The 14,999-nt window shown below is 38.8% G+C and overlaps 1 protein-coding gene across 1 annotated transcript in view; it reads left to right on the forward strand.

The window, feature by feature from the left end:
- Taf1 (TATA-box binding protein associated factor 1) overlaps positions 1-14,999 on the forward strand; it is an 818,869-nt gene that overhangs the window by 686,182 nt on the left and 117,688 nt on the right. The window contains exon 32 of the mRNA XM_090374096.1: positions 8,486-8,899. Coding sequence (XP_090230222.1) covers positions 8,486-8,899 — 414 coding nt within the window. The remainder of the gene's footprint in view (positions 1-8,485; positions 8,900-14,999) is intronic.

Here is a 14,999-nt window from a genome sequence, read left to right on the forward strand (position 1 = left end):
TGGCCATGTGAGGGCATTTTTGTTGCTTTACACAGACTTTCTCTTCAATCTACTGAAGCATTACGATAAGTGAAGTGTAAAGTAAAGTGTGTTAGCTGTCTGATGGCACCAGGAGTTTCCTCCATCTCTGCATTGTGTACTCTGTGGAGGCCAGAGATTTTAAAGTGTGTGTGTGTGTGTGTGTTCGTTCGTTCTGTTGTTTCTCTGACCATTTAGCTGTTGGGCCCCTAGTGGGACCCACCATTGCCCACACTTTGCCACAAGGAGGCAGGTCAGGTACCCCATAGATTTTTTAAGTACTCTGGCATCTGGCAGCACCTGCCACCTAGTTTCCAAAGATTTCAATCGCAAGGGCCTATATATATATATAAAGTGGGGAGGGGGGCTTATGGTGAATTTACAGCTGAATTGGAGTATAGGTTTAAGTGAGAGGGGTTAAATTTTACGCTAGTTCAATTAAGTACTTTATTGGCATACTCAGTAGGTTAAATTTGAGTGGGGGAGACTGAAGGCTAGGGGCAAAAGATAGGGATAAGGGGATGGTAGGGAAGGCAACCCCATGAAGATCAGTGGGGTAGGCCCCACCAGGAGAAGAGGGAAAGGCAGGATTGGGGAGGAGATGGGAACCAGCCCCCCCCTGCCAAGGGATGGGAATTTAAAGTAACTGGGTTAGGGCACCTGGTTTAGTGAAGTATCATATTTCTTGGAAGTGCCTAGTGAGTTAAAAAAATAAATAAAAATAAAAAATACAGATTTACTCATTTGCTCAATTGAGAATTGTTATTTCTCTGCAGTTATCCATACTGATGGAAGCATGTGTGATTCATGGGTATATAAAATACTGTGACTGCTCTCTAGTTAACTTTTTCAGTAACCACTACATACATCCACCAACTTTAAATGAAATTATTCTAATCATTCAGTTTTAATTGATGATGCAAATGTATCAACATTTTGTGTTCCACCATCGATATATGTTAGTTGTATGTCATATCAGTTTAATAAATGTATGTGAATGAGAAAGTTGTTTTTCTGGACAGAAATGTTTGTGTATGCACTGCAAGGTTCTTGTCTATAGCTGTGAAGCCAGATCAGATGTTTTAAATAAAGATTTAAGTTACATTAGAGGAAAATGCAAATGAACGTTTACCTGGTTTGCAGGAAGTATGCAGACATAATGCACTCTTAGTAATATGATTATTATTATTATTAGCATTATGGTGCAAGGAAGCCCGGGGCTTATGCTGCACCGGCCAAAAAATAAAAAAATAAAATTCCAAGCTATCCTGAGAGAGAGAAGTAGAAAGGAATCACCAAGAAAGAGAAGAATGATGATATCCAGCTCAGGACCCTGGGTGTGCCAAGCCCATACTCTCCGGATGTGAGCACTTGGGTATAATATAATGAAAATACTATTTCCATAATTATCATGCATGATAATGCAGGATATCATGCAGCTGGTGCTGTGAAGGCATTACTGCAATAGTGGCAGTGGGAAATTCTTGAAACCCTGCTCTCCCTTTCTTCACATGAGTCCTTTTGACATTTATTTGTTCCTCAAGCATTCTGTGAGCAGCAAACTGTTCCCTCTCCATTTTTCAACAAAACTAGGCTACCACTGATATTAATTGCTTCCTGCATATTTGGAATTAAGTAATTGGGGAGGGGGAGAAGATTATTTTAAGAGAAATTAGTCATCAAATATTTGTAAATAAAGATATTTTTTTTTTTTTTTTGTAACAGTCACATTTCCACTATATTTTTGAATAATCCTTCCACGTGTTTCAGCTAAATGTTACCACATTTTGAGAAGTCTTCATGTGAGACTCCTTCAAAGAGTTTTTATTTACTACTAAGTAATAAAGATATTGGCTTTAAATTTTGAATTTTATATACAATTAAGATAGATCTTAGCACTTTGTGTCAAATGTTATGGTTTCCTACCATTTAGTTCTTCTATATGGTCATTTACAAGGAAGTTAACAGAGAATGGAGAAGAAAGGTCAGTGGCATGTTTGGAGTTATTTCAAACAGTCAATTTTACTCACTCAATACTTACTCTAGTTAAAGCCCATGAGGATGAAAATTAGTTCACTTGATCCAAAGGCAAAATAACAATGCATATCAATGCCGTGAGTTACAGTTGAATTTGAAAGTAGTAGTAGTAGTGGCATGCGATGCAAGAAAGCAAGTGTATGAACTTATGCAGCATCAGCCAAAAAAAAAAAAAAATCACACCATTCCCTCCAAATGCCTGTCCAGTTCCTCCTTAAATTTATTTAACCTATCAACTTCCACGACAGATGGAAGTTTGTTCCATCAATTAACAATCCGCTGGCTAAAGGCAAATTTCCGCACATCTATTCTACATCTGTCTTTTCTTAATTTGAATTTATGCTCCCTTAGGTTCGTAATCTGAACAAATGGAAGGATCCCATCAGAATTCAGCGTGCTCAATACATTCAAGGCCTTATACACCTCAATCAGATCACCGTGCAGGTGCCTAGCCTCCAGCCACTGCAATTTGCAGAACTTAAGCCTCTCTTAGTAAGAGGATCCCTTCATTCCACTCACCAATCTTGTTGCCCTTCTCTGTACACGTTCAAGCAAGTCTACATCCTTCCTAAAATGAGGCCTCCAGACATGTACGCAGTACTCAAGTGGCCTGACCATTGCCTTATACAGAGGGACAATCACCTCCTTTTCCCTGCAAGCAAAATTCCTATATATCATTGACATAACCCCGTTACCTGCCCTGGCAGGCTGTCTGAATTGCTCAGAAAACTTCATATCTGATTGCACAATTACTCCCAGGTCTTTTTCATTTTCTACCACCTTAAGTGTAGTACCACACAGTTGGTACATGTCTCTGGGGTTACTTCTACCCATATGCAGTACTTTGCATTTGTCAATGTTAAACTTCAGTTGCAACTTCTTAGCCCATCTGCCCAAATTATCTAGATCCTGTTGCAGTAGCACACTGCCATTACTGTCATTAACAACCCTGCCAACCTTCGTATCATCTGCAAACTTCGACACTAAGCCTGATATACCTTCATCAATATCATTGATAAATATACAAAACAACAGTGGACCCAACACCGAACCCTGTGGGACTCCACTAAACACATCATAAGTCCACGAAGAGCAGCACCCATTAATTACCACCCTCTGTCTTCTCCCACTCAACCATCCTTTTATCCATTGTAGAAACTTACCCTTAACACCATTCTGCTGCAATTTGTACAATAGTCTTCCATGTGCAACAGTGTCAAAAGCTTTCCTGAAATCCAAATATATGATATTAAAATTATTTTTTGCATCCAGTTCCTTTGTAACCACATCATAATATCCTATCAATTTGTGAGACAAGACTTTCCCTTAACAAACACATGCTGTGTCTGAATTATTGCTGCAGTCCTGTCTAGATGATCCTGCAATGCATCTTATGCAATTCTGCCCAGACTGGATAGGAGGGAGTATATGATAAGAGCCTTGTTGATCAATTCAGCCCTGGAGAGATTGTGCAAGGCTGAAGAGGTAGAATTTTTCTCAGTCTGTTCTGCGCTTGTTAATAGAAGAGACTGCTTCTACAGGGATGGGATACACTTAAATAGAAAGTGTGCAAGAATATTTGCTGATGCTATCGAGGCTGAGTTAGGTGAGCCGCAAACTGCTAGATTGGGAGTGATACACAGACTAATAGATTAACAGCAGGCATTGGCAGATGTTAAAGTGATTCTTGCACTGCTTCAATTGAAATGCAATTGAGCAGCAGCCTGGCAAGCAAGGCAATGGGAATTTCCAGGACTGCTGGTAGTCATAGTGGAACAAGTAAATACATGGGCTGTGTTAGGGTAACTAAGAGTAGAAACAAGTGCATGTATACTTGCATGTATGCTGATGCTAGGAGTATAGTTAATTAATTTGATGAGCTTGAAGTGCTAGTCAAGACATCAAAGGCAGATATTGTTGGGATATCAGAGACGTGGTGACATAAGCTTCTTGTTGTTATTTGGATTTTAGGAGCATTAGCAACTAAGGCCATATTGCTCCGAGGTGATATAAGCAGTGCAGATTTGGAATTTGGTGAGTACAATGTGTACAGAAAGGATAGACAGGACAGGAAGGGAGGAGGGGTTATGCTGTTAGTTAAGAAACACAAAAAATCTAATGAAGTGAATCCAATTGATGTTGGTGGACAATGCAATGTTGAGTCTGTTTGGTGTGACATAAGCACTGGGAAAGGAAAAATTAGAGTAGGTGTGGGTGTTATAGGTCTGATGAGTATAATGAGCAATTGTGCAGAGAAATAGAGTGGGCCAGTAAATCAGTGTCTTATAATGGGGATTTTAATTTCTCAGAGATTGACTGGAATTTGTGGATTGGTCACTCACACACACTAGCAAGGCTTTTGTGGATTTATTGGATGATTGTTTCAACAGCAGCATGTTCGGGAGTCACCTAGAGGGAGTAATACTCTTGATCTGGTTATCCATAGTGATTCTTTATGCATTAAGAATCTGCAGATAAAGGAACCACTAAGTGGCAGTGATCACAGTGTGCTCTAGTGGGATTTACTCAAAGTGGTAACTACCATCAGACGTAAAGGGAAGGGTTTTTGCTTTCGTAAAGGTCACTATGGCGGTCTGAGACAGTATTTAAATTCTATACGGTGAGACAAACTGATGATGTTACCAACAGAAAATTAAAAATGGGAAGCATTCAAAGAATTAATCTTGGAAGCTAATAGGCTTTTCATACCAACTAAGAATTATTGTTCAAGATTTAGGCCTAAATATATGTCAGATGAACTAATTAGACATGTGGCAGAGAATAAAAATGCATGGTATACATATAAATTAACAGGTGACACAGAAGCCTATGATAGATATAAGCTAGTCTGTAACCAAGGCACAAAGGAGGTTAGGCAGGCAAGGGCAGATTACGAGAAATCTTTGGTAAAGGGTGCAAAGAAAAACAGCATGTATGTAAACTCTAGAAGTAAGGGGATGAATCAGATTGGTCCACTTGATATGGATGGTTCAACTGTTGATGATCCTGCTCAGGTAGCTAACAAACTAAATGAATATTTTGCATCAACATTCACACATACATGAGGAGATATTCAGGGAGGGGAAATGCCAGAGGTGTATTAAACTCTGGCAGTAATCTAGATAATCTTGTAATAACTGAGAGTAAAGTGGAGGAGAAATTGTTGAAGATATACATAAGAAAGACACTGGGGTGGATGGAATCTATCCAGTTATAATAAAGGAGGCAGCAAACGAAGTAAGCAAACGCTTAGCCATAATTATGAGAGTTTCCTTGGACTCAGGGGAGATTCCCATGGACTGGAAATGTGCAAATGTGACCCCAGTCTACAAAGCAGGATGAAAGGGAGACACAGGTAATTACAGACCTGTTAGTTTAACTTCTGTTCCAAGGAAATTAATGGGGACACTGGTTAAAGAAGCATTGCAGGATCACCTAGACAAGACTTCAGTTATAGCTCGGACACAGCATGGTTTTTTCTTGGCTGACCAATTTGATGGATACTATGATGTAGTCACAAAGGAACTGGATGCAAAGAATAATTTTGATATCATATATTTGGATCTTAAAAAGGCTTTTGATACTGTTGCACATGGAAGACTCACCAAATACAGATGATGCGGAAAGGTCAGGGAATGACCACCGCATATCCTGGAGCAATATGGCCTTAATTGCTAATGCTCCTAAAAACCAAATAACAAACAAACAAACATGGAAGACTGCTGCACAAATTGGAACCAATTGCTGCTATGGGTAAATGGATGGTTGAGTGGGAGAAGACAGACAGTGGTAATCAATGGGCACAGCTCTTCGTGGACTATTGTTATTAGCGGAGTCCCAGGGTTCAGTGTTGGGTCCATTGTTGTTTTCTTTATTCATCAATGATATTGATGATGGTATATCAGGCTTAATGTCCAAGTTTGCAGACGATACGATGGTCGGCAGGGTTGTTAATGACACTAATGACAGTACCCTGCTGCTGCAACAGGATCTAGAAAAGTTGAGCAGATGGGCTGAGAGGTTGCTACTGAAGTTTAATGTTGACAAATGTAAAGTACTGCATATGAGAAGCAGTAACCGCAGAGTAACATATCAACTGTGTGGTTACTACACTGACAGTTGTAGAGTGTGAAAAGGACCTGGGGATAATTGTGCAGGCAGATATGAAGTTTTCTTAGCAGTGCAAACAGTCTGCAAGAGTAGCTCATGGTGTCTTGTCAATGATATACAGGAATTTTTCTAGCAGAGATAAGGAAGTGATTATCCCTTTGTATAAGGCAATGGTCATGCCATACCTTGAGTACTGTATACAGGTCTGGAGGCCTCATTTTAAGAAGGATGTAGAGCAGTTGTCAGAACAAGTACAGAGAAGGGCAACAAGATTAGTGAATGGAACAAAAGGTTGCTCTTGCGAAGAAAGGCTTAAGTTTTGAAAATTACAGTGTCTGGATACTAGGCACCTGTGAGGTGATCTGATTGAGGTGTATAAAGCCTTGAATAGTTTGAGCATGCTCAATGCTGATGGGATTCTTCCTCTTGCTCGGAATAAACACCTGAGTGGGCATAAATTCAAATTGAGGGAAGACAGTTGAGGATAGATGTGCAGAAGTTTGCCTTTAGCCAGCGGGTAGTTGGTTGGTTGGACAAACTTCCATCTGTCGTAGCAGTTGATAGCTTAAACAGATTCAAGGCAGAACTAGACAAACATTTGGAATGAGTGGATGGGTGAAATGAGAAGGGTGTGTGTGTGTGTGCGCGTGCGTGCGTTTTTTTTTTTTTTTTTTTTTTTTGATTCTATATAAGCTTGCTTTCTTGCATCGTGTGCTAATGCTTATTCTAAATTTTAGCTTTGTGATAGAACTCACCATTATACAACTTATCCCTTCATTTCTTGATATCGTGGTGCAGTATTTTTATTAATTGTGAGTAATAGTCTGTGATAGTAGAGAAACCTCCTCTGAGGTAAAAAATAAACTCAGTTTTCCTCCATGGTGATTTTTTTGAATCAACTCCAGAGATACCATTCTCCATCATTAAGTTTTATACTTGTCTGATTCATTGTTATCCTTCACATAGGTGATTATATAAAAAATAGATATGTTAGGAAAACCAAAAAATTTGTAGACAATCTTAAGAAGACCCATTTTAACTGTGCATAAAATTTACAGATGATGATTTTGTTCTATAAAGTCTTTTATAGAAAATTTGTAAACATTTGTAAAGACTATCTGTTGTGATATTTTGCTCATTTCATTGGCATTACCTAGGGTGACCATATGCTTTTGGAGCAAAATTGGGACAAAACGTGTTCCAAAGAAAAAAAATCCAGGACAACGTTGGTGTCCGTGTGTTTTTAATTATATGTACCTTCATAAGTAAAGTAAATTACTTTCAGTTTTCTGAGTACTTTAATAATATTTTATTTAGTGTATTAATAAATAATTTAACTTTAAAATCCCTTTAAAAACTTGCAACAAAATACATAACAAATCAAATTTATAAACATTATGTGAACAGATTTTATAAATGGAAAGAAAAGAACTCTGTTATTTTTTTTTTTGCTTTGGTTTTTTTAAAATTTTTGTTAGCTCAGTGGTAATCATGTTAAAATGAATTTTGCATTTTAACTGGCGCCTCTGTAGCCAGGTGGGAAGGAGCAGCAGTGCGTAGCACACGCTTCTTGATTAGACCGGGATTCGAGCCCATCACCACCAAATACGGAGAATGTGGAAAGGTCAGGGAATGACCACCGCATATCCCGGAGCAATATGGCCTTAGTTGGTAATGCTCCTAAAAACCAAATAACAACAACAACAGCATTTTAACTAATATTGACTGAGATTGATATTGATATTGATACTGAAAATAAAAATTATTTTATTAATTATTATACATAATTAAAAGTTAATTATAATTAATAAGTTTGCAGACTGCCAGGTGCCCACAGGCTGCAGTATATTTTAGCTGGTTCACTGTCTGGTTGTGTAACAGAAAGTACTGCTGTGTTTGAGAATTAGTATAGCATGATAATTTATTTATTCCATATTTATTGTTTGCGTAAGATTCTACATTTGTGAATAATTCCGTTATTAATAACTCAGAAGCCAGAAATTCCTTAGAAAGTTAGTGTTAGTTACTCTATGGAATAGAAAAATAAACCAATAAAAAATTTATAGTAGAAATAAAAGTATTTTTAACTAGGACATATACTAAACTTGTCGGGACAACAGTCTAAAATCTGGGACTGTCCCAGACTAAATGTATGGTCGCCCTAGCATTACCTTTCTAATCACTTTTCCATCTATATTCTCTATTCAAATTAGAGCAGTTATATTTTAAACAGATATCTTTAATTATTAAAGTTAATATTAACTGAAATTCATTTGTTATGCATCCTCATAAATATATATATATTTTTTGTTTGATTTAGTTAAAATGTGGTGCCTGTGGGGCTATCGGGCACATGAGAACAAATAAAACATGCCCTCTGTACCAGCCAGCAGCTCCTATTCCACCTGTCCAGGTTGCCATGACAGAGGAACAAGAGGAGGAAGAAGAAAGAGCCGGTTTAGAGGACGATGATCTTGTTAAAGTAGATGAAACTAAGGTAGTTTTATCTAAACAGCTTGTTAAGCATGCTGATGAAGTTCGTAGAAAATCACTTGTGCTGAAGTTTCCAAAAGATGCAGTTGCTGTCAAGAAAAGAAGAAGAGCTGGCACTGTCATTCATTGTGATTATCTGAAAAAACCCAATAAATCAGCTAATAGAAGACGTATTGATCCAGTTGTGACATTATCAATTATCCTTGAAGAAATTTTAAATGAAATGAGGGATTTACCAGATGTAAGTGATTAGGAATAAATGTTTACTGAATAATAAGATATAGTACATTTATATGATCAAAAAAAATTTTATACAGGCTAAAAAATTGTAATTTGATTATGTTATGCAATCAGATTCAGTTGAATTATTTTTAATAATTCATGTATATATATTGGTTAGATTACAGATTAATGAAGATAATAATAAGCAGTAGCCACAGTAATCACTTAAGAGCATAAGGGTAAACCTTGTTATCGAAAGCCAAAATGTCAAACACTGGTTCCATTCCAATTATCATATGTGTTTACTATATAAATTAAATTGCTGCTCAGTCGCTACATTAGTTGATAATTTTGCCTAAGTTTCAGGGATAAAAAAAGAAGTTATCTTAGAATCACCTTTATCACACAGGCATGCTAGGAGACATCTGTATGGGATGTTGATAACTGCAGAGAACAGCTGCTAGTGGAAAAAAATCGTGCCTTGACTTGAACAAAACAGGCTGTTAACTGACAGTAGGAAAAATATTTTTGTTTCCAACATGAGAATGGTACAAAAAAATTTTTAAAGGTACAAAAATATGAAATTGTTCTGAAGGAATTAAAAGTGCTGATCAAAATTATAAATACAAAAATTGTATTAGCATTAGTAGTATGGCATACCATGCAAGAAAGCAGGCTTATGCAGCATCAACCAAAAAAAAAATGCTCAGATTTCCAAATACCTATCCAGCTCAGCCTTAAATTTATTTAGGTTATCAACTTCCACAGCAAAAGATGGAAGTCTGTTCCACCAATAAACTACACGCTGGCTATAGGCAAACTTCGACCCATCTATCCTACAACTGTCCTTCCTCAATTTGAATTCATACCCTCTCAGGTGTTTATTCTGAGCGAGCAGAAGAATCCCATCAGCATTGAGCATGCTCAAACCATTCAAGGCTTTATACACCTCAATCAGATCACCCCACAGGTGCCTAGTCTCCAAACACTGTAATCCGCAAAATTTAAGTCTTTCTTCTTAAGAGCAACCCTTTGTTCCATTCACTAATCTTGTTGCCCTTCTCTGTACTCGTTCCGACTGCTCTACATCCTTCTTAAAATGAGGCCTCCAGACCTGTGTACAGTACTGAAGGTGTGGCCTGACCATTGCCTTATACAAGGGGATAATCACCTCTTTATCGATGCTAGAAAAACTCCTGTATATCATTGACAAGACACCATGAGCTATTCTTGCAGACCATCTGCACTGCTCAGAAAACTTCATATCTGCCTGCACAATTACTTCCAGGTCCTTTTCATTCTCTACCACTATCAGTGTGGTACCACAGACTTGATACATTACTCTGGGATTATCACATCCCTTATGTAGTACTTTACATATGTTAATGTTAAACGTCATTTACCACCTCTCAGCTCATCTGCTCAACTTTTCTAGATCCTGTTGCAGCAGCATACTGTCATTAGTGTAATAACAAACCTGCTGGCCTTCGTATCGTCTGCAGACTTGGTCATTAAGCCTGATATACCGTCATCAATATCATTTATAAATACAGAAAACAACAATGGACCCAACACTGAACCTTGAGGGACTCCACTAATAACATTAGTCCACGAAGAGCAGTGTCCATTGATTACCACTCTCTGTCTTCTCCCACTCAACCATTTCTTTATTCATTACAGTAATTTGCCTCCAATGCCGCACTTCTCCAATTTTTTGCAGCAGTCTTCCATATGCAACAGTATCAAAAGCCTTTCTAAGATCCAAATATATGATATCAAAGTTATTCCCTGCATACAGTTTCTTTGTGACCACATCATAGTATCCAACCAAACAGTAGTCTGCAATTCTGCCCAGACACGATAGGAGGGAGTATATGGTGAGAGCCTTGTCGATCGATTTGGCCCAGGAGAGATTGTGCAAGACTCAAGGGGTAGAATTTTTCTCAGCATGGTATGTGCTTGTTAACAGGAGAGCCTGTTTCTACAGAGATGGGATACACTTAAATAGAAAGGGTGCAAGAATATTTTCTGATGCTATCGAGGCAGAGTTAGGTGGGTTGGAAAACTGCTAACTTGGGGTGATACACGGAATAATAGATTTAAAGTAGCCACTGGCAGAGGTGAAACTGACTCTGGCACTGGTTCTATTCAAATGCAATTGAGCAGCAGCCTGGAAAGCAAGGTAATGGGTATTTCCAGGACTGCTGGGAGTCATAATGGAACAAGTAAATATATGGGCTATGGTGGGTTAAATACAGGTGCATGTATACTTGCATGTACACCAATGCTAGCAGTGTAGTTAATAAATTTGATGAGCTTGAAGTGCTGGTCAAGACATCAAGGGCAGATATTGTTATATCACAGACATAAGCAGTGGAGGATTGGATTTTGGGGAGTACAATGTGTACAGAAAGGATAGACAGGACAGGAAGAAAGGAGGGTTATGCTGTTAGTTAAGAAATACATAAAATCCAAGGAACTGCAGCCAGTCGACATCACTGAGCAGTGCCGTGTCGAGTCAGTTTGGTGTGACATAAGCATTAGGAGATCAAAAATGAGAGTAGGTGTGTCTTATTGTCCTAATGAATCAGATGAGTATAATGAGAAATTGTGTAGAAAAAGAGAGTGGGCCAGTAAATCAGTGTCTTATAATGGGGGATTTTAATTTCCCTGCAACCAACCCACATATTCCAGAGATTAACTGGAATATGTGGGTTGGTCACTCACACTAGTAAGGCTTTTGTGGATTTATTGAATGATTGTTTTCTACAGCAGCATGTTCAGGAGGCAACTAGAGGGAGTAATACTCTTGATCTGGTTATCGGTAGTGATTCTTCATGCATTAAGAATCTGCAGATAAAGGAAGCACTAGGTGATCACAGTTTGCTGAAGTGGGATTTACTCTAAGGTAACTACTATCAGAGGCAAAGGAAAAGGTTTTTGCTTTCGTAAAGGTGGCTACGGTGGTCTGAGTCAGTATTTAAATTCTATATGGTGGGACCAACTAATGATCTTACCAATAGCAAATTCAAAGAATTAATCTTCGAAACTACTAGGTTTTTCATACCAACTAAGAGATATTGTTCAAGATTTAGGCCTAATTAATGTGAGATGAACTAATTAGACATGTGGCAGAGAAGAAAAATGCATGGGATACATATAAATTAATGGGTGACACAGAAGCCAATGATAGATATAAGCTGGTCCGTAACCAAGTCACAACTTAGGTTAGGCAGATTATGAGAAATCTTTGGCAAAGTATGCAATGAAAAACAGCAAAGAGTTCTTTACTTATGTAAACTTTAGAAGGAAGGAGATGAATCAGATTGGTCCACTGGATATTGATGGTTCAAATGTTGATGATCCTGCTCAGGTAGCTAACAAACTAAATGAGTATTTTGCATCTACATTCACACATGAGGAGTTATTCAGGGAGGGGAATGCCAGAGGTGAATTAAACTCTGGCAGTGAGCTAAATGATTTTTTAATAATGAGAGAAAAGTGCTGGAGAAATTGTTGAAGATAAACATAAGAAAAGCACCTAGGGTGGATGGGATCTATCCAGTAATATTAAAGGGGACAGCAAAGGAAGTAAGCAAACCCTTAGCCATAAATTATGAGAGCTTCCTTGGACTTAGGGGAGGTGCCCATGGACTGGAGACATGCAAATGTAACCCCAATTCACAAAGGAGGATCAAATGGCAACACAAGTAATTACAGAGCTATTAGTTTAACTTCTGCTCCATGGAAATTAATGGAGGCATTGGTTAAAGAAGCACTCCAGGATCATCTAGACAAACTTCAACTATAGCTCGGAACAGCATGGTTTTGTTAAGGGGAAGTCTTGTCTAGCCAATTTGATTGGATACTGAGGATATGGATATAACTTCGCAACTGTGATGGCATGTTGCATTACCAGGGTACCTGCCCGCCCACTGATGATGAAGACCAATAGCTTTGAAACGATCGTCTGGGTGGTGGTATCCTCTGAAAATAAATAGAAGTAGTCTTCTCTACTAGAGAAACATTATTTATTTGAAGTAGTGCAATACCACTTTCTTGTTGTGAAGGCAACCACAATATGAGATACAATTAAAACGATGCCTTCTATACTACTTATGTAGTTAAAATTTATGGGTTAACTATGGTGTATTTACACCAATATTATATAGTTAAATACCAAAACCCATAAGAATTATGCCTTGCGCATTTCATTTTCAAATTACTTAATAAGTATACAAAAGTATATTTGACTAGATTATCAAAATTATTCATTTAGTTGCAAAAATGGGGATTTTTCAATTAAAAATAATACATGGCAGGGCCCTCTTTGACCTTTGACAGCCTAAACTCTCCTGATAGCATACTTTCTGTTAACTTCTTAGGTGTAGGTGCAGTACACCACGCTGAACATTCTGACTTCTTGCCAGTTTGCACAGATGATTATAAATCAGAATCGTGTGGGATATGCTGCTTTTATAGGCTCTACTCTATCTGAGCAGATTCTCTTATTAATGCAGCATACATGCTGCAGAACTGCATTCTATAGAGTTAGCCTTGGATCACAGAAGAACTCTCCGGCACTAACAGTTTATTATTATATACATAGATTGTGTCAGTGTATTACAAGCTTTATCAGCAATGAGCTACACTTCATCCAGTTTTGTCTCGGATATTTAATTCACATTCATATTCACATTCTCTCTCTCTCTCTCTCTCTCTCTCTCTCTCTCTCTCTCTCTCTCTCTCTCTCTGAATGTTACAAACTGACTGGCAAATTGATCTTAGTAAGATGCAGCTTATTGCCTCTCACAATTCCACCTTGGATGTATCATATACTGATGTGTGACCTTTCATTCACATCCTGGAGATAGAACATACTACAAATACATGCCACACTGAGAACCCAGCATGGGCAGTACACACCAATCTACACAGATGAGTCTAAAACTAACAATCACGTTGGTGCAGCAGCATTATTTTCCAACATTGCCATATCGAAGAAGCTCCCTACTGAATGTAGCAGCTGTACTGCAGAACTCTGTGCTATCTGCATACTCTCAACAGCCATACTGCAGAGTGTTATATACACCGACTCCATTAGTGCCATCCAAGCAATACACAGAATAAAAATCTGCTGTATTGCTTAGATGGCATTAATGGAGTACTGGAATACTCTAAGTTAAAGAAGAAGAAGCAACAAGTTATGTTTTGTTGGATCCCTGGTCTTGCTGGAATTTCTGGAAATGAACAGGCCGACCTAGCTGCCAAAACTGCTGCTGATCCTATAGACCAATCATTTACTGTGCCTGCATCTGACTACAAGTACATTATAAGGAAACGACGTCTTGAACAATGGCAACACATCTGGCAGATCCATGGCAACAATAAGCTACTCGGTATAAAAAAGATCTAAAACCTTGGTTCTCCCATATGCTAAAAGATCTAGCATATGGGAGATCCGAAATGAAGAAGTCGTATTAGCCTGATTACGGATAGGCCACACGCACCTGACACATTTTTATCTGCTTGTGGCCACTGATCCACCACAGTGCACAAAGTGCAACACTCAGATCACTGTCCAACATCTACTTATTAATTGCCCCAAATACCCCTCGACGTGGGCACCTGTACGTGGTGAGGGGACCTCCCAGTGACGCTGCTGGACTTCCAGACTAGCATCACTGGATCTAACGCCCATACCTTGGTTCCAGGGTTACATCTTTGGAATCCGGCGTGTGCAGCCGTGTGCCGCGACCTGTGGATTTCGGAAAGGGGGATCCTGGTGGTTGAGGGGGCCCAGCCTTAATACACCACTTTAGCCCCTGCTTCGACAAGACGAGTGGTCCCGGACCGGCCCGACTGGGATCAATCAGCGGGTGGTTTTTTTACTGCTAGGGTCAACTGCGTTCCAATAAGTCTCCCTCCCTTTGGTCCTGGGACGGGATAAAGACTTATTGGTAACGTGGGTATGGTGCTCCTAAGCGAACTCGGCATCCCATTCGTGTACGCAGTACCTGTTAGTTCACGAGTGTGCGTCCCCTCGTAGGGCTCCGTGGTGGGTGAGGTACTTAGGCATCAGACACTTTCTCTTTACTCTCATGAGTAATTTAAATCCC

Source organism: Mastigoproctus giganteus, chromosome 5 (genome assembly GCF_048544385.1).
Source record: "Mastigoproctus giganteus isolate SK-2022 chromosome 5, ASM4854438v1, whole genome shotgun sequence".
NCBI classification, from domain to species: Eukaryota; Metazoa; Arthropoda; class Arachnida; order Uropygi; family Thelyphonidae; genus Mastigoproctus; species Mastigoproctus giganteus.